This window comes from Hydractinia symbiolongicarpus, chromosome 12 (assembly GCF_029227915.1).
Source record: "Hydractinia symbiolongicarpus strain clone_291-10 chromosome 12, HSymV2.1, whole genome shotgun sequence".
In the NCBI taxonomy this organism is placed as follows: Eukaryota; Metazoa; Cnidaria; class Hydrozoa; order Anthoathecata; family Hydractiniidae; genus Hydractinia; species Hydractinia symbiolongicarpus.
The window spans coordinates 18,150,229-18,173,258 of NC_079886.1; the positions used below are offsets into that span (position 1 = coordinate 18,150,229).

At 31.1% G+C, this 23,030-nt stretch overlaps 2 protein-coding genes across 6 annotated transcripts; one reads left to right on the forward strand and one right to left on the reverse strand.

Annotated features, from left to right (window-relative positions):
• Positions 1–827: 827 nt before the first annotated feature.
• LOC130621617 (gamma-aminobutyric acid receptor subunit beta-2-like) lies at positions 828–14,056 on the reverse strand. 3 transcript variants are annotated; one of them, XM_057436937.1, is made up of 10 exons: positions 13,821–14,056; positions 5,579–5,724; positions 4,721–4,800; positions 4,372–4,439; positions 3,899–4,125; positions 3,174–3,256; positions 2,895–3,026; positions 2,565–2,711; positions 2,151–2,359; positions 828–1,773 (listed from the first exon to the last, which is right to left on the reverse strand). In XM_057436937.1, exons 2-10 carry the CDS (start codon positions 5,635–5,637, stop codon positions 1,459–1,461), a joined length of 1,320 nt encoding a protein of 439 aa, XP_057292920.1. In that variant the 5' UTR covers positions 5,638–5,724; positions 13,821–14,056; the 3' UTR covers positions 828–1,458. The 3 variants fall into 3 exon arrangements, with proteins under 3 accessions (XP_057292920.1, XP_057292919.1, XP_057292921.1); XM_057436936.1 differs by lacking the exon at positions 13,821–14,056 and adding an exon at positions 8,312–8,428; XM_057436938.1 differs by lacking the exon at positions 13,821–14,056 and adding an exon at positions 6,108–6,132.
• Positions 12,842–22,523, forward strand: LOC130621618 (uncharacterized). Of its 3 annotated transcripts, none has more exons than XM_057436940.1 (5): positions 12,842–12,963; positions 19,595–19,866; positions 20,445–20,504; positions 21,567–21,902; positions 22,108–22,523. In XM_057436940.1, exons 2-5 carry the CDS (start codon positions 19,648–19,650, stop codon positions 22,192–22,194), a joined length of 702 nt encoding a protein of 233 aa, XP_057292923.1. In that variant the 5' UTR covers positions 12,842–12,963; positions 19,595–19,647; the 3' UTR covers positions 22,195–22,523. The 3 variants fall into 3 exon arrangements, with proteins under 3 accessions (XP_057292923.1, XP_057292924.1, XP_057292922.1); XM_057436941.1 differs by lacking the exon at positions 12,842–12,963 and adding an exon at positions 17,034–17,407; XM_057436939.1 differs by lacking the exon at positions 12,842–12,963 and having other exon boundaries at positions 19,437–19,866.
• Positions 22,524–23,030: the final 507 nt, after the last annotated feature.

Consider the following 23,030-nt stretch of genomic DNA (forward strand, 5'->3'; position numbering starts at 1 on the left):
TAAGTTACTCTTGCAATTTCTTCTTTTTAATTTGTTTAGATTACATACCTTCAGAAGGCAAAGAAAAACGCCATGAAAGAAGATTATATATCAAGAAGGCTTTGTAAACATGTCTGCCCTGAGGAAGAAATCGCGTGTCTTGCAAAATGCTTTAAAATAGTTTTAACCTAATTTTCTGCACTTGTGTTATTTATTTTTTTAACTTTGATTGTTTGAGGATAAGTTTCCATTTGCTAATTTGAATACACAGGTGATCTGAACTTTGTATGAAATTGATCTTGAAAAATTCCTAAATTATATACTACAATCCGAATTAGCGAATGGGCGAAGAGTATAATTTAAATTTTTTTGAAAAAAATATATCTATAGCTACATCAAGTGTTTTCTTTTTGTCTTTCAATCTTTTAGCTCATTTAATTTATATAAATTTTTTATTATAATATTTCTTTGATCGCGGATCACTGTAACACAATCCTTTTAAGTAGGTGACATTTTTAATGCCGGCTTAGCACCGCTTGTTTATGTGCAACGTCCGACCAACGTCCGAGTGTTCCTAGTTTCTGTGCAGGAAGTTCGTTTTGTTTTTACACAAACTATCTATTATTTAATTTTATATCATGGCAAGTAAAATCTTGACTATAATTCTATAAATAGTCAACATCAATCAATGCTTTCTTGGTCTTAAATATGACAAAAGTTTTTCCTGAGCTAACTGTAGGGCACCTAAACTAATTCAACCCTGGTTACTTAACTGTTCTCAAACAACAGTTTTGAGAAAAGTTAAAGAATGTTCGTTAAAGACGTGAAACTAAGTAAAAAGGTTCATCTGAAACTAGAGAGTCGTGTTTATATATATTCATGTATCAAAAAACTCAAAAAAGTACAAAATCGACACGTAAATATAATAGATTAATATCGTGAAAATTTCAATTGACTGGTTTTATAAGGAGAGTTTTTGGCTACTCAAAATTTTTCTATCGCTGGAAAGAAAAAACAACCTTCGTATAATTTATTATAATATCAAATCAGGCAACCAATCTTTTTAGAGATGGTTTGGTTAGGGTTGGGGTAGTGGCAAGTTAGTCACTTACCATTATACAGTCCTATCGTGACTGGGGGCTGACGCACAAACAGAAATTGTTATGCTTTACCACCCCCACCACCACCCCCTTCCCCCTGCCCCTGGATTACGTAACGATGCATCATCCACTTAAATCTCTCCCATATTAACCATGATTAAAAAATAAATAAGAAACTTCAACAAATTTCGCAATTAGCGCTTCATATAACGTTTTTGCACTTTTGCACTTCATTTGGCTGTGTCAGTTCACATGAACTTATTTGCTTTTTTCGGAAGCTATTACAACTATGATTTAGCAACGTTTTATAAGCTTTTCACCAATACCAAATTTGACAGTTAATAATCCGACAAGGATTTAAAATGTGACTTTAAGTGGATCATTCTTCTACGTCTCTTCTCAAGTACGTTAACCAATAAAATACGTTAAATGTTGTGTAAACCAATGGAAAGAAAACACGCGCGAACATTTCAATTCGGTCAGCAAATTTCTCGTTTTCTTCTTCCTCTTTCTTTTTCGCAGCAGTTATCGTAAAATCGCATTTTACTTCTTTTTCTTTTTTGTTAGTGTCAGGATATCTATTTCTTATTGTCTCCATTCTATGAGTATCCAAGGAAGTCCATATGTTGCCGTTCTCCACCATTGTTCGGCCATTTTGCTTCGTCATAGAATTAATAAATCCCATTTTTTCTTCCTGTGTTTGAAAGAAATAATAACAAATGGCCGGAGGCTTATCATAAAACTATTTTGAGCAACTAGTTTTATGATAAGCCAGTCATATATGTAAGGATAAGGCATCCCTCAACATATATCCTTGCATTTTAAAATAGACTGAATGTTTTTTCGGATTCACCTATTGGCGTATACGAAAATCAGTTTAAAAAAATAAAAGATAAGATCCCATTAAAAAATACATCTGTCAGTGCGAAGAATATTTTAAACAAGATCGCATAAAATGCTATATTTTGCAATTTCCACACTTTTGGTTATATTGTTTTGACATCAATATACGTTTTCTAAAAATATTATTATTACAGATAAAAAAAATCAAGTTACTTGTTAGGTACTCACAGGGATTGACTTTTTTCTTCTTTTCCGAAATATATTCAGAATTTTACCAGAGTTCAGCACGACAGTATATTCCAAAAGTGTAAAAATAACACAAACGAATGACGTCATCAAAAATATGTCGATTGCTTTGACGTAGTTGACTCGTGGTAGAGTTGCATTAACAGCCGACCATATGGTTGAGATTGTCAAAAGTGTTGTGATACAAAGCGCTAAGAAAAAAGAGTTCATATGAATGTCACTTGCTTAACGTAAAGTTAAGCAAAACTGAGCAAGGTGTATTGGACCAGCCAATATCCTGTTAAACACAATCAGCTAAATACTACGTATGAACGAAAATAACAAAACAAAAGATATAATAAAATGTAAGCTTGCAGAAAGCAATAAAAACATTTATTTTAATGAAGACATTATTACCAACTCTAGCTGGTGTAGCATTTCTTCTGATCCACAAGGAAATCCAAGATACGCACACAACAGCAATAGATGGAATGTAGATTTGAAGAATTGCAAAACCCATCAAACGTTCAAATTCAAAAAAACCAAGTAGGACGGTGTAATTGCCTGAACAAAAAAAAAGTTGCGAGAAAAAATTAAAATGCCGTCGATTAACGCGTTCGCTAATAATAGATGACTCGAGATAAATCATAGCTCTAAAATTTACAACATGTTGATAAAATGGTCTTTTCATCAAAATACCCCCTCAATCCAGTAAACTAAAAGATTCGGATAAATTAGTGTACGTACCAGCTACATATGTATATTCTTTAACATCAGTTGTAAATTCAACAAGGTTAAATTGAGCCATTCTCGTATCCATGATAATAACACCTGGTTCTTTCGACCATTCATATCGTAAGTGCTTTGATCCATATGCATCTAAGAAAGTAAGATATTGGATACAATCGTCGACAGAAGGTATATAAACAAAATCTTCCTTTACCAATTTCAAAGAAAGTAGGAAAAGGTTTCATAGTTATTGTCGAAAAATAATATTGAGAAGTATATAACAAATTCTCTACTTACAACTAAGGATCTCAAACATACACTTTTGTTTATCCATTGGATAGGCTTTCAGATCCAGAAAACAAGAAGGCGAAACGGTTACCCTAGTTTGGATATAAAAAAGTTCAAACTGAAAATTATGATTTGTCCTAAGCTTTGTATTACTTTCACATTTTGGATTTTAAGTCATCTTAAATTGACTTTTCCTTTCTTGATAAAAAAGTTCAATTTTCTGTACATGGTATTTTCTAAGTTGCTATATGAGATTTCTTCAAATGACCACTTCTATTTATTTCCTACTTATTTTTCTAACAGAATTTTGTAAAAATTACTATAAGTCAGTATGGTTAAATCCACCTCAACTCGACATCGAATTTTCCAATTATGATTTTCTTTTAGAAAAAAATTGTATAGTGAGCAAGTTGAATTCAAAATACTATTCCAGGTTAAAATTGTCCGTCGAGTAAAACTGTGAAAAAGGCGTTTGGAATCTTTGAATGTAACCTCTTGTGAGGCCAAAATTATATTCAGAATAGAACTTCCTTTTCATAAAACCTGCTATAGTAAACATCTTAGGCAAAAAAAACAGAAAACATTTCAAATATTTCCCAGTGGTATCCATAAGTATTAAAGTTTATATAACATTTAGCCTTCCATCAAAATGACGCGATCATCTTTTAAAAATATTTACATGCATGTGTAATAGCACCAAATCATTTTATTACTTGTTTGCCAAAATCACATACCTTGTGCCCCAAAACACTGAGCCATTGGGGTAAATATCCAGTTTATGATTATTCACAGTCACATGGTGCATGGCACTTGTTACAGAATTAATGAAAACAGTATCCGGTGTCCAAATTATATCAGACGGATGTTTTGTACCAACAATAATAGTAAGTGGTACTGGTAATTTGTGTTGCAGTCTGTGATCCATCCACCGTTGTCGAAAGAACATGTCGACAGTGTACATCTAATGATAAGACATCGGAATGTAGAGAAAAAGACCTTATTGTTTTGTTAGCTCAGGATAGCGGAGTTTCTGAGGAAAACTATTTAAGGTGTTAATATTTCGGCAATTGTATAAACAGAAAAACACAAGATTTTTGAACATAGGACTATTTTCTTTAATGATTGTGTGATTCAAAAAGTAACTTAAACATCAAAAGAACAGAGTGAATGTATTATCACTATTTTATTAAATAAACGTATGACATACCATGTTGATAGCATCCAAGTTTGTGAAAGATAAGATGGTGGCATCCACACTTATATTCACTGGAGGTCCTAAAGGTATTTTATAATTATAATTATATTTTTTGCAAAAAACAAAAACAAAGCTGTTCAATACTTTCTTCAGCATACTTTCTTCGTAGCAAACTGATCGTATTTGTCAGTTAAATTATTTATATGATGATTTACATCGAGAGCAAATTACTAGAGTCTTTTTCCCCAGTCTGCCTTGTGTTGGTGTTATACTTAAAAATAATCAACCTCTTTAACCAAGGACGTGAAATTTTATTAAAATAATAAGATTATACTGTAAAGTATACAAATAAATTACGCACCTAAGTAATGTGGTCTCAATTTGGGATCATAGTCTTGGAGCATATCCTTTAACATGTTTCTAACTTCGTAATCTGTTTTTCTAAACAAAAGGTCTTTAAATTTAGAGAAATGGACCTGAATTTACATTTATCAGAAACTATTAAAGTTACCTATTTGAAGCAACAGTCTCGAAAAGAATTAAAAGAGCAAGACATTTCTGATTGAAACCTCGAGACTTGTAAAACTTTGTAGCTCACTATAATGACTTCTACAAAAACTACTCCAGCCACATCCCGAACCATAACAATGAAAACATAGTATTTTTGATTTGATACTTATAGTTGCACTTAATTTCATTCCAAAAGAAGTGCAACTTTGAACAATTTTTAGTTTCAAGAGACACAAATTAAAGCAATCAACCCTTTGTCGAAGTCAAAAACACAAGACAAACTTAGCTACTAAGGCCTTGCGCTATTTGGTATGTGTACGACTGGGAGTGTCACATCCCCTAGCAGTCACAATAATTGGCAGTACCAAACGTATTTAAACACTAAAACTTGATGCTTTGATTTCATTCTACCCAAAATGGTATACCTGTTAGGTAATTATTACATGACTTATAGGCCAGAGCTTGACTTTACGGAGCAATTTAGTTTTTGGGTTCTAGTAAAAGTATGGCGTTGTAACTAATGTTGGTAAAAGATATTGATAACAATTGACAAATGCTGAAGTCAAAGAAATGATAAAATAATACATCGTATATTAAAACTAATTTTGGGTAGAACCTTATTTAACCTTGCTAACTAGGTAATGTGTAAACAAATTGCTGGTCGTGTGTGGACCCCACCCGGTACTTTGGCCTATAATATTCTACTTACATTTCTGAATGCACAGCTTTCAGTGTTATCAACAACACGATTGAACATAAAATTTCCATCCTTCAAGATGATGATGACCAAGTAACTTCTTTATTTATCAAAAAAATGAAAATAGTCTTTAGAAAGTTGCAGTGAAGTCACTCAGCCTAAAATAAGAATTATATGGTAAGCTATAGAAAGTTTTCTGGAATGAATAGCTTTTACGTAAATAGATTTACTTGTCGCTCTATATTGAGAACCTTTAACTAGCTATTTTATCATTTTTACTCCCGATTTTATTAGTATGTATGACTAACTTTTTCTGTATATATTTCGTAAACAACAAATCGTTTTTAGCAAGGAATCCAGTTGCAAATTGTATGATCAGCCAAGAATGATTAACAACATGTTAGCCTTTATGGGCGGAAGAAGGAAGGAAGAGAAAAGAATATTCGAAAAAGTAGAACAATAGTACTTTCTCACTGCTTCTGTTAATTTAGTCAGTACAAAACTAGAACCAACCCAGTCTAAGCTATAATACTGTTTTTACCTTTCCCTCTGTAAAAAAAGAAGTTTTAGGAAAAATTCAAAGCCTTTTATTGGTCAATACTCAATTTTTACAGATAAAATACTATATATATCATTTTAGTGTCTATTTATTTATTCGTTGCTAGGGAAAAGTAAAAAAGAAAACTAACATTTCCTTGATCTTAAATTATGAGATTATAAATTATTTAGTACTAACATGTAATAACAAAGAATGTTTATCAGTTTTTTGTTTATCGGATCATCCTTTTCCCATGCTGATTTTGTATGCAGGAAATGGTTGATAAACATAAACCTTTTTTTACACAAAATATATTTTCTTTCTTTTGTTTTTCTTTTCTTATTTATCTTTGTCTTAGTACTTTAAAGTAATTTTGCCTCTTTCGTTCTTTTAAGTACGAAATTGAATGTAAGAATTTTGCTGTGAAACACTTTCTTTTATAAAAACATCCGAAAATCGTTTTGTAGATTGTGGATTTAAATTTTTTACGATTTTGCTTGCCAAAAAAATTTGATTTGAAAAATTTGAAATTACACATATGTAATATATGCATATTACATATGTGTAATTTAGGTTGGTACATGAATTAAATAATATAATGACGTAATTAGGATCACAAATCAAGTTATTTTAAAAAATCGATAATCCATTTATAATCTGGTCTCTTTTTTATTCCTAACAACCACATTGTAGCCAAGCATATTAAATAAAAATGACCATTACAGTGTTATACAACTTATTTTATGGAAGTCTGTTGAATTCAAAATTCAAAACAAAAAAAAATATCCTGGTCCCAAAAATGTTTTACCCCGAAAATGCGAAGTTCTTTATTTCCCTTTTTTTTCGTCATAAAACCTCAATAAAAGTTATAGAATAGACATCAAATTTCAGCACTGAATCGCATGCCTAGAAAACATTAAACTTTATCGTATCATTCTTATGCTCTCTTTTGAAGTTCTAACAATTCATTGTTTCTGATTTTCATTTCTCATCCTATGCCTCGGAGATTTAACTTGTTATTAGGACTATGCCAGCGTAAACTTAATGTTCTGTGTCTTTTTAGGGTGATAGTTCTCTGTTTTAACCAGTCTAATTATATAACAACAAAAATCAAACTTCAGGATATGATTTTTAAATCCGAATAAAGCATGTTTTCTAAATTGGTAAATAGAGAGATTATAGATAGATATTATATTAAATTAGAGTGAATTTCTTAAATGTATCAAAGAAAAGAATTTTTTTTTTTTTTTTTTAATTTAATATGAAAATTAAACAGAGTCTAAGCCATGGCAAGTTTCATATGATTCCTGACTAAAGCAAAGGTTGTATGGTAACACTTTTAAATAACAAATTGAAAAACAAGGTGGAGGTCACACTGAAACACTGTGATTATGAATGGTGAATTATGAACAATTCTTTAAATGAATGTTAAATAAATAAATTAATAAACAACTAATCTGTGAATGAATAGCTAATGGTTGCTATCAGTTTCGAGAGAATTCAGTCTTTTGGCTCCTGATTGAAACATTTTTTATTTTTCTACTCCATATTACAACATATATAATCTAAAATGGTAGCTGAGTAAGTAAGTAACAGGAAGTTCTAACGCCCTTTGGGATTTTATCCCAACAGCTGGCTTTTCCTCCGTTCCGACTGTATCCGCTAGAAGTACTTGTGACATTGCTCTAACTTGCTTGCCTACCACGCAAGATGGTTCGCGGTCAGTAGATGGCACCAAATGAGCTGGCAACATTACAAAGTACGCAAGGGTAGGGACTCAAACCTAAGACTTTATGATTACAACCCGAATGCGGTACCACTACACAAACTACGCAGCTATAATTATGATAGTGTAAACAAAGCATGCAATGCATCCAGTTAAAAGCTGAGATACCAAAGACAAGTTTTTGTACTTTCTTGAGTCTCGAAGATAATCATTTTTAATCTTATAAGGAATTTTGATGGACATTTCAAGTGCTAACCATTAAAAATAGAGAAGAACTGCTTTATAAATTTATAAATAACAAATAGAGATTTAAACAGATCTTAGAAATGATAATATTCAAAAAAGAATATTATGACAATAAATGACGATCACATAAAATAAATATAAATATATAAACTAACTTAGACAACTTAAGTTCACGTTTTTTGTCCTAAAGTCACCTGAAAAATAAAATTTACAAGAAAACCAAAATAACTCTCACCTTGTATGTAAAGACGGCAAATCGTGTAAACAAGAAAAGATTTGAAAAGTTTTTAGACTAGATTGAAAGTAAAGAGTATTTTGCTTAGCGCAAATTTATCGCTTTTAATTAAATATTCATCATTCTGCATTCATGATTCTGATTTCTCATACGTATGTTAGTGAATCTGATTTTAATAGAGCCACCAGCAAACGAAATATTAATTTTATTAGTAGAACATTTTAGGTTCAGGTGAAAATGAAAGCAAGGCACGAGAAGTCTTCGTACTGCTCTCTCATTTGTTTAAAAAAGTTACATCTATATTTTACTGAGGTTTTTGTTGTCATTATTTACTAAAAAATCAGAGATTTATATTTTCTTAAAAATTCTTATTAGGACACAGTATTTAAATGAAATCTTTTTAAACTAACGACGGCACCGTATGAATATGGTTGCCTAATAGAATTCACCCTTACAACGATGGACCTAAGCCTGATAACACCTGGCGAGAAATAAAGTGCTCCTTCTGACTATGAGTAACTTTTGTAGTGCATGTAATTGAGTGCTAAAATTACAGACTGTTCCTAACTTCTTGTATCGTGCCCTATAAATGTTTTGCGGGTGGTATTGCATTGTAAGGTCAAAATTTCGAATTTTAAAGATGATTGGCATTTACGTCAATGTTCTATTGAATGTTATTTCCTTCTGTTACATATATATTTAATGTTGATCACCAGGCTGTTACTAAAGCATTGCTAAGGCAGATGGGTAATATGTACTAACAATAATATATAGATATCATTTGTGATCCCAATGCCGTCATTATTACTATTTATATTATTTCATATTAATCAATATTCTATTTCAATAACTTGAACATGCACATTTCCACAAGAAAACAGATCTTCATATGTTAGTGTCAGTAAAGTAAGACACTTTTTAGCAGACATGACATCACTTCTTGATCAAAATGGCGTCATTAAAATAACTTTTTATTTTAAATGAAACTTTTTTTTGCTCAATCCATAAGTCTGTCAGAAACCTAGGCGACAAACTTTTAGTGAAAGTGTCTATAACAAATACAAAGACTTTTGTTATCAAATTTAAAATGCTACTATGCTCAAGAAATACATTACTCATTATTATTTTTCAAAGACGTCTTAATAAAAATTAAAAAACGTTACATTTTTAGTTCTGCATGATATAAGTGTTTACCCTGTTCTTTCCCTGCCAAACTTTAGCTAGCTGGCTATTGATAATTGTTGTTGAAGTACTTTTTCACTACTCCCAAATTTTGCAGGTCAATGCTAGTGCTTGTTTTCATCAAAATTTTAGGTTCAAGATAGATGTTTATTTTAAAGATCCCATCTCAGTTTCCCAGTTAAATTATCATCACAATTCACCTCTGAAGAATTTAAATATAACGAACTAATTGATTGACCTATTTAATAATAGCAAGTTCCACATATTAAAACATTAAAAATCTTACCTATATTTCCTAGATTTTTTATTTATTTATTAGTATTTGCCAGTAAGGTTTTTTTGATTAAGTATATGTAGCTGGGAAACACGGCCTTGTCCAACGAACGTAGAAATAAAGATGAACTGTTTCATGTCCTTTTTACTGCCTTTTTACAAAGACTGGACTGTTGTTATTCACCGTATTATAATTTTAAAAAAGGATCTGCATTGACGACAGATATTGCATATGGTTTTTAATATTTAGCTCTATAAACACCGTGCTTTTTTCGGTTTCAGTATCAGCAGCTGGGAGGGTGTGGTGCATAAATTGCCCGCATGTTACAAATCCGAAACTCTTTATGCTTGCGAGATAAAAGTTGGCATAAGCCATTAGCGTCTGTTACATTAAAAATATAAATTAAAAATAGCCATTATTACTAAAATGAACTTCTTAGATTCAAGTAGCGAAAATAAAATATAATAAATATTAAATTTCTTAATACGAACAAAGTTTGACAAACAGATTCAAGGGAATAAAATTAATTTGATGACGTCATGGGAATCAGAACTGACGTCATACATGCATAAAATAAGTTTTTTTATATAATTTTGCAATAAATTGAAATTTCTCAAGCATCACTTGCCATATGGCCTTAATTTGTAGTTGACTTATTCACTGAATAGAGCAAAATTGATTTTATGTAAAAGACATTGTTAATGACGTCATATGGATCAAATATGACGTCTATTTGTACGAAAATTTATTATTGTAACGAGGTAAAAAGATCAGTTTTTTCAGAAATATTGATGTTCATATCATTACACTCGGTGTATCTTTAGAATATGTAATTTCTAGATGTTCGAAGTAAGGAAAACAATATAATGACGTCAGTAGAATAAAAAGTAACGTTATTTTGCTGGATCAATACTTTCATTAAATCTGGGCTGTATCTTTTGATCCTTAGAAACAAAATATCTCCTTTGTAACACCTTCTAACCACCTAGTAACAGATATAAATTATTTCCTAACTAAAAAATATATTGCAGCACTTTTTACATGCATGTCAGCAGGAGAAACGTCATAGTCAGTTAAAACTCCCCTAAAAATAGACGCGGGTAAATAATTATAGCTAGCCAACTGAATAATGAATTTTATATACAAATAAGGATAAATCACTCGGTTTTCTGGGAGTCGGTTTTTTATTGATAAATGAAAAATATTCTCACTTTTTTAATTTAAAACTTGTTGTGAAACAGTACCAAAAATCATTTTCGCCCCGTTTAAAAAAACAATGACCTAAATTCTAGGCTACTTTTGGTTTATAATGCTTTTCTGGAGCGATGTACACAAACTTAAAAAAGATTAAACATTGCTGTATATTCGAAACTTCTTTTTAATATTATCCAAGATCAGTTTCGAAAGTTTTAATGATAATATATAACGGCGCCAATTTATCTCCATATTTTAAACACATCTTGTAGTACATACAAACTCAAGTAAAAATAATAAAAAAGAAATTCTTCTTCAAGTTGTTGTGAAAGTATAATGACCCAGGTCAAAAAAAAAATGTAGCAGCTGGTGAGTTAACGGATTGTTTCTGAGAGAAAAGGAGAGGGGGATAGTTTCCAAAAGATGTTTATCTAACCTAATGGCATTGTTACCCTAAAAGGTGTATACAAAATTTAAAAAGCTATTAGAAAAACTAAATAAACTGTAATAAACCAAAAAAAATTCAAATAAAGAAAGAGTAAAAGAAACGTCTACTCATTTTTGAAATGAGTGCCGAAGAATGCCGGAGTTAATTAACTCCATAAAAAAACATTATCTCCATCAACTCACGCGTACGCTTGATTCCGAAATGTAAAATAAAGCCTTCTTCGCAAAAATTTGTAACTGCAAAAGTTGAAACTTAATGCCAAAAAAAACTTTCGCGAATTTCAGGGGTTTGACTATTTCGCACTCGAAAAATCTTGCATATAATAAATGCATACACTCAGAATTTCGTGTACAACCAGCTGGCGGTCGCCTACCCACGTGTTTTACACTGCACTAGTATTTACTTCAATTACACCATTCTGACGATTAAGCCACGGCGTAATTCTGACATGCATTTTTTAAATATTATATAACACTACTCACTCTGATAAAAAGAAAAAAATTAGGCATTTAGCTTGCAGGCAAAAACTTTCGTGACCAGAAATTTTAATTTGTTTCGTAGTTTCGTAATTAAACACTTTAAATTCTGTCAACAGAAAACATAAATACGAGTTTAATTTTTTCATGCTATTTTTACTTTTTAGGTTACTGATTGAATTTTAAAATAGCAAGATGATTTTTTAATTTTAAAAAAGTGTTCTGGATATTACTCTTATTTTGCCATTGTGAAAGTTCATAGGAACAATTCAGCACTTCTTGGTATTGACAAAGTCTGAAACATGTCCTAAAGTTTTTTAATATTCTGAAAACATGTCTTCTAATACAATTTGTTCTTATGAAAAAAGCAAATTCACATACACCGAAAGTGCTAACATAAGCAAAACTTGTCAGCTATCAGTTGGTTCCTTATGTGCCAGGCTACAAATGTTCAATCTATAACAAGTTTTGCAAAGCAAAATGCTCCCCTATTACAAATGGAACCACTTAGCTAATAAATGTTCAGCTGAACGGCACTTTATTGTCTATTATTTATTTTGAGTTAAAATGTCTTTTTAGATCATTGCTCAGCATACAATTGTTGAGAAATGAGAAAAGCTAATGGTGCCAAACAAAGATATCCTTGTTAGTTTTGTATTTTCTCCTTTCCAGTCAGGCCCTTAAATTGTGGGACATTAAGATCTTGGCTCCCCCACTCCCCCTCCCAACAACACAATAACTACTAATAAAAACAAATAAACAAGCAACCTAGCTAGCAAATTGCAAAGTGCAGTTGCTTATCATCACATATCTTTTTCATAACAAGGTCATTTCCTTAAAGACTGGGCGAAGGTCATTAGAGAAAACATTGCTTTGTTAGATCAACAGGATGCGATGTTACTTAAATTACTCCAATTAAAAGTTATAAAATAGATAACAAACCAATTGTGCTAATTAGAGAAGCTATTATGGTTGAACGTAAAGGATTGTTCAGCAAGAATAATATACATTTTTGTTGCTGATGCAGCACACGTTAGACTTTTCTGTCGATGTTTATAATAGCATTTAATGTTTTGAGGTAAGATCTATTTTAACCTGTAGTTATTATTTTTCTTTGTAGTTCCCTCCTGTAAAAGTTTAGAGATTTAGTTTGTAAAAAAAATTGTTAGTCATAACATGATTTTTCTTTCTTCTTCTTCTTATGCCCTTTAGGAACCTTTTTTTAGACTTTTCAGCAACAGGGTATACTGTCATTTTTCTAAAAGTAATAACCGTAAAAAAAAATTTTAATAACTTTGTAAAGCCAGAATAACATGAAGTATAGATTAAAAAATTCAGACAGTATATATTATATATTTTGTTGTGTTTCACAATATTTTATTTGTTGTGAACTGTTTAATATCTTTTTATAGTTTTTTATTTATTCGAGTCTTTTAATTGTAACGAATTCTACTTTTTAGCAAGAATAGTAGCTGAATCACCCTAAGTAAAAAAACTCTTTTTCTTTGGCTACTTTAGTATTTTTAAGAGTAAGATGGTCATCCTTCAATGTAGCCAAGATGGTAGATTATTCATTTTATCTCACAATGTGTTAGATTTTGTCATTTGGATTCCTTTAAACGCAATCAATCCTTATGTGAAAGTTAACCGAGCATCTGCTTTTCTGTATAATTCTGTGATTTATTTATTCGTTTATTTATTTAATTTTTTATTATGTTTTATATTTCCCTTTTGTATCTAAATTCTAATTTTAATCTGTGACTGACTACATGATTAGCAGATAATCTAGGATGATCTACGTTAAGAACTGCATGTAAGAAATTAAACTGATATTTTGAGTGTGACAAGGATGCTGGTTAATCCACGCGTACGAAGATCATAAGCAACATTTGAGTAGTAGGTAAGAGATAAGCTGTTTTAGAAATTTAAAGATACCTTTAGTTTATACACTTCACGTTTTCGTTTCAGTTCTTCATCCTTTAATCTTTTATTTCGCTCTCTGAATGTGAAAAGTTTCATAAATATCAAATGGTTTGTTGAATTTTAAAAAACATTGTTAGGCGCACAACAAACAGTAACGAACTTTGAATAATTCACAATATTACGCTTTTCACACATAACAAATGCCAGACTTCTCGTTCAATGTGGAAAATAAGAAGATATATGTATATATACGACGATATAAAAGACTATATACGAGACGTTTTTTATCTCTGAGGTTTAATGAAATCAGGATTAATTAATATCCAAGATTTATTGTTTAATATATAAATAATACATTTTGGTTAAGATAAATAAACAAAAGAGAAAGAGAAGGTTAACAAATAGGTGCATGAAAATTTAAAAAAATGGTCGGGCCAATAACTGTGTAGATACAAAAGGTCTAACGTTTTGAGAAGAGATAGAAAAAATCCACTTCAAATAGACCGACTTCTTTAGCCACCTAGTGGGTGCCTAAGAATAAGGGTTAACGATTTTGAAAAGTTTGTGCACAATTCTTTTCCTCTTATTTAACAAAAGTTACAATTTAATAAATTACAAAAGCATTATTTGCGCAGGTGTCTAAGGACATATGCTTGAAACATGATTAACTACAACAAAATGGAAACTGACAAACATCCACTTCGATCTAGATAAACATGTATCAATAAAATTTTGGAAATGACCATTTCTGTTTTTACTTACGCTTTATAGAGTTCTGCTAAATCATAGCAAAAAATTTGTCAACCTTCTAAAATATGATTACTAAATATTGCCATGGTAACATTATTCTTGCTAGCTGGCTATGACAACATCAGTTATTGTCAAAGTACTTTAGCTTCTGTCTAGTATTTAGGATTTCCGATCACGTTACAGAATTTTCTGTAATTTATAACAATGTCCAATGAACTTTCGAGCTGAACAGAGCCTAGCAAAGGTCGATGGAAAATAGACGTCGTGTCTATACTAAGAAGTACGAGGTTGTAGACGCAATGTGAGAGTTGATCTTTTGCCATAAATCTTTTTAACATTTAAAACTGATCATATTGAGGACTTAATTAAAAGAAAACTAACGGATACACCTTTCTGAAATAGGACTTCTTTTAATGCAAAGCAGCTGTGTGGGGGCATTTTCACGGAAAACGAATGTAGGCGTATTTAGGAATTGAAATGTAAAATAACAACAACAAACAAACAACCTCTTACAGCTTGTTTTATGTCTTACTTGACCTCCTTACTTACTACGATTTGCAGAGCTTTGACAGTGACGCTATCGTACCAAAACAATTCCACCTGTATTCAAATTGATCTAGACACAATTATTCAAAGCTGCTTCAAATAAATCGAAATTCCGATTTTTTGTATAAAAGCACAATCGCGAATAGCGTATTCTTCAAACATGATTTTTATCTAAATAAGGATTTTCGCAAATAATCATTTCCTACAATGTTATCCACATACAACTATAATAAAAATAGTAATAATATAATATTTTTTAGCCTAACCGTATTGTTGTTCTTTATGCATTCATGCATTTATTAACCCAAGCCAAAGTGGTACTTAATCCTTGTAGAACCAGTTTTAAATCAGGAGGTCGCTGTGTCTTTTTAAAGCGGCTTCTGCGATATCTTTTGGCGCGTAATGGAAGAAAATGGATAAATAAGATGGAAATTATTTATTGATGTGAAATCAAGTAATGAAATATTTATGTTGATATAAATCCAATTGTTTTACGTGACAATTATTTTTATCTTTTATTTTTTTCATTTTATCACTTCTTCTGTGACAATATTTATAATTCGCATGTTTTTGTTTCGTAAAAAAAAAGCGGGAAAAACACTTAAGAACCTCGTGTTTTTGTAAGTATAAATTCTTTAACACAATAACTTATCACAATAAAATAGTGCCAGATTGACAAATGAAATCCCCAAATGAGAATAGACTCTTCCCAAATTCATTTTCTTGTGCTCAAGCTTATTTTATAATGTTGACAGAAAAAAGAAATTTAAAATTATTGTAAAAATGATAAACTAATGCAAAGTTTTATTTAATTACGCTATATTTGAAATTAAATCAAATCAAGACATGTTTCTAAAAGATTTACCCAAGATATTGGTTTTAGGACCCTTATTGGGTTTGCGTAGCTCAAAATGGGCATTAAGTACTCTAGGACTTCCCATCTAAGGCATGGCCTCTCTTGAAAAGAATATACAGCGTATATCCCTTTTTTTTGTGGTGTGTGAGGATATATTTTTGATGCTAAGAAATTTCTCACGCTAAAAGTCTTACTAATCTAGGCAAAAATTATAAAGTAGAAGTTTATCAGCACTTGCACTAACCACTGGTACAAAGAGGCCGTTGTTTTGTCAATGCAATAGGACACACTGTGTTTGAAACTTTGTAACCTAATGGGCAGACATATGAAGGGGTGGGGGTTATTTGAAGGGTGGGTCTGAGATTATTACAGTGTATAGCTTTTATTCATATTATTCCTTATACCTTTTAGTCATTATATTCTATATAAATCAACAAAATAATTTCTATTAGGACAAATATTTGTGTTAATTATATTTTTAATAAACATAGCATTTAAAAGATCGTTGAAAGTTCGTGTTCGCACAACCTCCATAAGAGTTTGTCTTTTTACACAAGGCTGGGTGATGTTTTTATTTATAAAAATGTAGCTAGGCTTTAGTGTTATGATCTGAGCACTATTTTTACATGCTTGTATATTCGTAACGTTAACATCTGTTTTACTGTAGAAGGCTAGATATTAGTATTACACGATGGACTCAATGGTGATACAGGAATGGAATGAAAATAAGCGACGTTTGATGTTATCTGTCTCTTTTTGCTTGCTCTTGTCACTCTGCTTGTTTCTAAAATGTTTTTATTTTTAACCAAACCTAGGCCTGAATGTTTTTCTTAGCCACATTTCTCAAATGTGTAAATCCTGACACTAAAGAAATGTAATTTCATAATAATCACAGCGGAGAAGAGTACACGTGTAACGGTGAAGATTAATTTCAGCTCCGTTGTAAACATAGTTAAATTAATCAGTTAGCACTGTTTTGAAACCGACACGCACAATAGAATTGTAAAGATTGTCATGGCAACCAAACTATATAGAACGATGTAAATTTCACATCATAATTTCATAGCGTTGCATTGCAATGGGAATTTTCAACATGAAACGATTACATGTCTTTGCTTAGTTTTTATTATTTAATTATCGATATTTTAATATCCTTTGTTTCTTCCTTTTTTTTCGATGCAGTTGAGAAATAACGTCACAATTTTTTCGTGCTTCAGGATCGTAATTTTTATAAGGTTTTAATAGTTGTGAGGTTTTACCTTTATAAAGAATATCTCATTTACAGTATTCAAACAGATTTTAAAACATCTGCAGAATGTAAATAAATAAAGTAAAAAAAGCAAGAAACTGTGTTGTAATTGAAAATTGAAAATATGGTATTTATTATTTATATTCTTAAACTTCATTGAGAAGAGATAACAACAGAAAGCTATGCGAATTTTATCAGGTAAAAGTTTTTACAAGAGGTTTGCATGTAATGCTATTTTAGGGTTGAAACTGAATAAAAATAATTTTAAGTTTGCATTTCAACTTTCCGAAGGTTAGTTTATTATTTTTTGGGACTAGCGAAGTAATAAACTGTAATATCTTCTTACTAAATCTAAAAAATAATTATGCTTGGTTTGCACATCTTAGGACAAGAATCAAAATAAGCAAAATACGTCTTCACCTTTGATTGTATTTTTAAAAGATTAACTCGCAGACATTATTGACAGAAGCTCATCAACTATTTATATGAACTGTGCAAAATATTCGCAACTTGAATTGTTTCATAATTTTATACTAGACTAGTCATAACGCCGTGGAATAATCCACACAAAAACATTTGTCCGACAAAAAGATTCATCCGTCGCTATCCGCAGCTTTGCCTTACCGATAAACAGCGTGCATTATTATATAGACCAGTCGTAGTACATGTTTATACACACTGTTTTTATATACGACTGGTGTGTTTACGTTTGAACGCAAACATTCTTATCTTTTAGTTAATAATGACCGTGATAAATTTCGAGATGAGTATATTCTTAGGACATTCTTAACTTTTTGTCTAATTTCATCTTACATACTCTTATAGATTATATTTTTATATAAAAAAGCGGCTAGCTGGTAATTTGAGAAAACACTGCTTTATTATTGTAGATTTTTATAATTCTATAGTTCAATGTTTATAATTAGACATAGCTAAACAGCTATGTTGTGAAATTGGCTCAAACGACTATAGAAAAAAAGTTATTGTGCACGCATGAACACGTCATAAATATTTTCACTGTCAAAATATTGCTTGCCCTGCTATGACATAAAGGCTAATTTTCTTTCTCAATGTTGACTTTTCTCATGCTTAACGATAAATAAACAATTTAAATGAGTCATATTTATGTTTTGGACATCAACATTAAATTGTCAACATTTTGATGGATTATTCTTCAGTACACAAGGTCTAGGGTTATAAACCATAAGCTAACAATCTAACTCGTTTAATGTTAAGTGATGATGCAATCGGGAGAACATCGTAACAATTGGTAATAACTCAGGTTGCTGTGTTATAAATTTTGCTATCCAAGAGTGAGTTAACCATTATAAATGCATGTTGTATGCTCCACTCTCTGGAGCACAATTTCACGCGTCTCTTTTTAAAAAGGCATTCTAATAATGGTCCTTTTTTAGTTCCATAAATTATAATAACAAAGGGGAACCCTTATTTGAGTTTGTAGCTACCTGTAGAGAAAATTGCTTGTTTGGATATGTGCTTTTGTGGCAAGGAGTCATTAATTGCTACAAATTCTTTATCAAACCCCTTTACCCATTAATTCTTTGAATATCTAGGTGGAGAACTTTATTTCAACGCTGCTTTAATTTAAGTAAGACACCTTTCGAAGTTTCGCACCCTACGTCGCAGTATTTGAAATTTTTAAAAAAATTAACAAAAACCAATCATTTCTCTGAATTAGTTTACCTAAATTGCCTGCTTATGTTCATATTTCATAGTAAGCATATCATGTGATCAAGGAGAGAAATCTGAAAGGATAACGCTTTCTATAGTTATATCAAGTTACTCGAATTAATATTTATCCTTTGAATCATGTTAAACTTGTCTTTAAAAGGGCTTTCAGATTTAATAAAGTTAAATGTCTATATTGCAAATACCATTAAGAAGATTTAGCTGTGGACTCTTATTTAAAAAATGACTTATTGTAAAACCAATATTTAGTTAATACTTGCTATGAATTTCTCACGAACTTATTCTATCAACTTGTAAATCTCAAGCAGGGACAGTGGATGAATAATGAGTGATTTTAGATAAATTTTGCTTCATCGATGCAGATTTATGATTATATATCATTATAATTTATATCAAGCTGAATTCACATGCTTTTTGCTGAATGCAGGGTGCAATTCCTATGTACCTAATGAATGGGAAGGAATATGAATTTGAAGAACGATTTGAACAAATGCTTAACAGAATAAAACTTGTTTTCAAATGCTTAACAGAATAAAACTTGTTTTGGAAATATACATGTTGTTTCAAGGATATGATTTTTTTTAAAAATTTCAATACCTAGATTTCAGCACTCTTGTGGTTTTGTTATTGAAATCAAAGCTGATGGATTTTTTATAGTTTATTTTTTATTTTTAGATTAATTACTAATACCTAATCAATAAATAACATAGTAACACGTTTTAACCAAAATGATAATAGCAGGGAAAATTACTTCTGGTCAATTAGTCAAAGTCCTGGGTATAATACAATGCGTGTTGGCCATAGTTGTCACTTCACTTGGTATAACTATAACGATCAAATTCGCACATGTCCATCACGAGAAAGACACGCCGTACGAGCATGCAACGGAATACGTGAATAACCCATGGACGACGGAATACGGGGCTGCCATATGGATGGGTCTTGTGGTAAGTGCTTGTAGTTCTGTAGTTTAAGAAATTTGTGCGATACTTATTGTGAAGTTGTGATTAGTTTTTAAATTTAAACTTATGATGTACTTATAAATTGGTCTATCGAAAGGTCAAATTAGTATACCATGCTCAACATTACTAATTACACCTGTCTATTTTTGTGACATAAATAGTCGCAAATATTGTGTAAATGCGAATTTACCTTCCACCAGGAAAATCAGAACAAAATACAAGATAAATCTTGGACGCCATATTTTTTTGTATTTTTCGTAAGTTTAAACATCTAATTTTCTGATTGAAGAGGTGTAAAACTAAATGTTTTATATTTTAATAAAAAAACCTATTTTGTAACAGACTCAGATAAAGAAAAGAAAACCGCATCCATCTTACCTGTTCTTTTCATTACAGAGAGAATAACGTATTGGGTTATTCCTCTTTCTGCTTTACCTTAAGGGCAACATTTTAGAACTTCTAGAGTGGTTAACAGAAAATTTCCAATGCTTTTACCCCTTTTATTCAAAGCATAGTCCTGTTGACATGCTGACATGTTGACATGTTGACGCACTTCCTTTTAGATGTTAGTTGCAGGCGTGGTCAGCTCTTCCGCTGATGTAAAACCAGAAAAGTCCAAACTGGTAAGTAGTTATAACTCAGTAAGTTTTGTTTTCAAAAATAACTTCTGAAAAAGTCATGTTTGCCTGAATTTTGCCCACTTTTAACGGCCCAGTACATAGACGTTAATTTTATGAAGATTTCGGAATCGTTAAAAGTTGCCGTACGTCAATAACGTTAAAATATGACTTATTTAATGTTGCGTGACGCAATTTTCTTTTTTTTTCACAAAAATAAACCCGTTTAGCAACAAAAGTATGTCGGGCATAGACACTTTGCGTAACGATTGACGTTTTATCAGATACCGCTATAAAAACAGCAACGGAAAATATTAGGGCGTTGTTTGTCATTATCGATTTTCTAGCAAAACTTTCGGTAAAAAAAATAGTTGATTTTATTAAAATATATTTATACTTATTAACTTAAGAGGCTCTCTTGAAGGTGATTTTATAACATTCAAAAATGCAAAAGGAACTGGTGGGATTGGAGGATTGTAATTTCTTGAATCTGATTGGTTGATAAAAATTTTCGAAGTTAAAATTAGTTCAATTTTTCTTGCAGACAGAAACGAAAGAAATTATAAAACAAAGAGTATAATTTGCACACTAGCCAATCAAAATTATTCTTGTTTAATTCCCTAAAGGGCCTGGAAAAAGGTAACAGCTTCCCTTATAATTTTATCCTTTATTTTTTCTATTACATGTGGATTTCCTTATCCGCTGTCATTTCCTTATGTCAGTTTATTTCAGTTTAACTCTCTGCACGAGTCCTTTCTCTTGAGACATGCGATTAAATTATTTTTTAAGTCAACATAAAAAAATAAAAATAGTTTGTGAGTAAATATTTTATCTTTCTGAAAATTAATTCTAAAACAACATTTAATTAGCAATATTACTAACACCCACTTAAATTTAGCCTATAAATCAAATCGCTGGAAATGCCACCTGTTTATCAACAATTTATAATCAGACATTAATCCTTTTGATGCCCTAGCAATGACGTGACGATGAGATGTGACGTTACTTTAACATAAGGCCTGGGTTAAGATTGATTTGCTATCTTTTGTTATTATTCTTTTGCTTTAGACATATGCCTCTATCATTCTTAATACCACTGTGGCAATATTTTCTGTCGTCTTGATAGTATTTTCGGTAGATTCCATTTCATGGTATAAAGACTGCCAGTACTACTACATCCAATCAAATGGCAATACAGGTAAAAACGACTGTTCAAGTAAAGACAAATCTACGGGGAACGATTTATATGTGGCGTTGTTAGTTATGGTTTCAATAGTCCTTCTCATTTCTGTAGCCACGGTTATTTTCTCAGTTATGAACAACATTGTGTTGTTTGATGATTGCTGCGATGGCGGATGCTTTCGTGGATTGATTTATAAATTTAAAGGTGGTAGGAATACAGCGGTATGTATATTTTTTTCCTAGTTTATTTCTTTATTCTGATTCTATTTACTTATTTATTTTTCGTTTGTTCATTCGTTTTTCTGTGTGTTTCAATCATTCGCAAAATAAATGTTGTTCAATTGGACTTTAATGAGAAAAGTAATGGGAGAGCATCCTTTACTTATGAATGTTTGTCATTTTCCTTGATCTTATCTCTTTCACATAGGTTTCCTTCAAAACAAAAAATACACACGAATTTGATCAAGTTAGCGTTGGGCCCCAACCTTTCGCAAATACCAATGTTTACGCTTAACTTGGTCATTGGAAGAGAATTGTAGTAACCGCTTGCTGGAAGGCTTCATCACTGATGCGTGGAAACTGCCAATTAGTCCAAGAAAGATACAAATTCAGAAAAGAGTAATCGCAAAAGGTGAAAGCAACTTGCTACTCTGAACGAAGTGCAACGTATACGCTTTGATTAGTGTGGTAGCGATTAGAGAATATTTACTGCTGGAACATTATTTATACTGTTTAACAAGACATTAATAACTGACTTTTTATAATATTCTTAATAGTACAATGGTGATTTATTTTAATTAGAATTTTGTATGATTACAAAGTTAATAACACAAGCAAAACAAATTTAGTTGGATTTAGTTAAAACAATGTGATGTAATGGTAACTACAAGACTTCGGACGGATCTTATTTATTTGATTTCCATTTTAAATTGAAACTTGTGAAAAAACAATCCAGGTCATAAAGGATGTTTCGTAAAGTCTTTGTCGATGCGCAATTGATATTTCAAAAAATAGCAGAAAATATCAACCCACTCACGTATTTTTTTAATGTAATCACATTATAAGTACTAGTTATTGTACGGTACGGAGCACATCTCTATAATAATACGCAAAGTGTGTCTGTCTGTGTGTCTGTGACAGGCAAAGTGGATGTGTTCATTTTCCTTTGATGTTGCCGAAAAATGCATGTCTAATATGCTAAATTTTTTGACTTTACGGCGCGACGTCAATAACACTACTTTAACGTCAATATCCTATATTAAATTAATGAAGCCATTACAGTGCACCTAATACTTTAAGGGCAAATAACTTGGAAACGAGGTGGTGATGTCAATGATTTTTCACTGCGTG

Coding starts and splice junctions, on each gene's coding strand:
- LOC130621617 (XM_057436937.1), bottom strand. CDS start 5,637: ATGGAAATTTTATGTTCAATCGTGTTGTTGATAACACTGAAAGCTGTG. Junction 3,257..3,898: donor TCAGTGTTTTGGGGCACAAG/GTATGTGATTTT, acceptor TATCCAAACTAG/GGTAACCGTTTCGCCTTCTT. Junction 2,360..2,564: donor TGCTACACCAGCTAGAGTTG/GTAATAATGTCT, acceptor CTTTTTTCTTAG/CGCTTTGTATCACAACACTT.
- LOC130621618 (XM_057436940.1), top strand. CDS start 19,648: ATGATAATAGCAGGGAAAATTACTTCTGGTCAATTAGTCAAAGTCCTG. Junction 19,867..20,444: donor CCATATGGATGGGTCTTGTG/GTAAGTGCTTGT, acceptor ACTTCCTTTTAG/ATGTTAGTTGCAGGCGTGGT. Junction 20,505..21,566: donor AACCAGAAAAGTCCAAACTG/GTAAGTAGTTAT, acceptor CTTTTGCTTTAG/ACATATGCCTCTATCATTCT.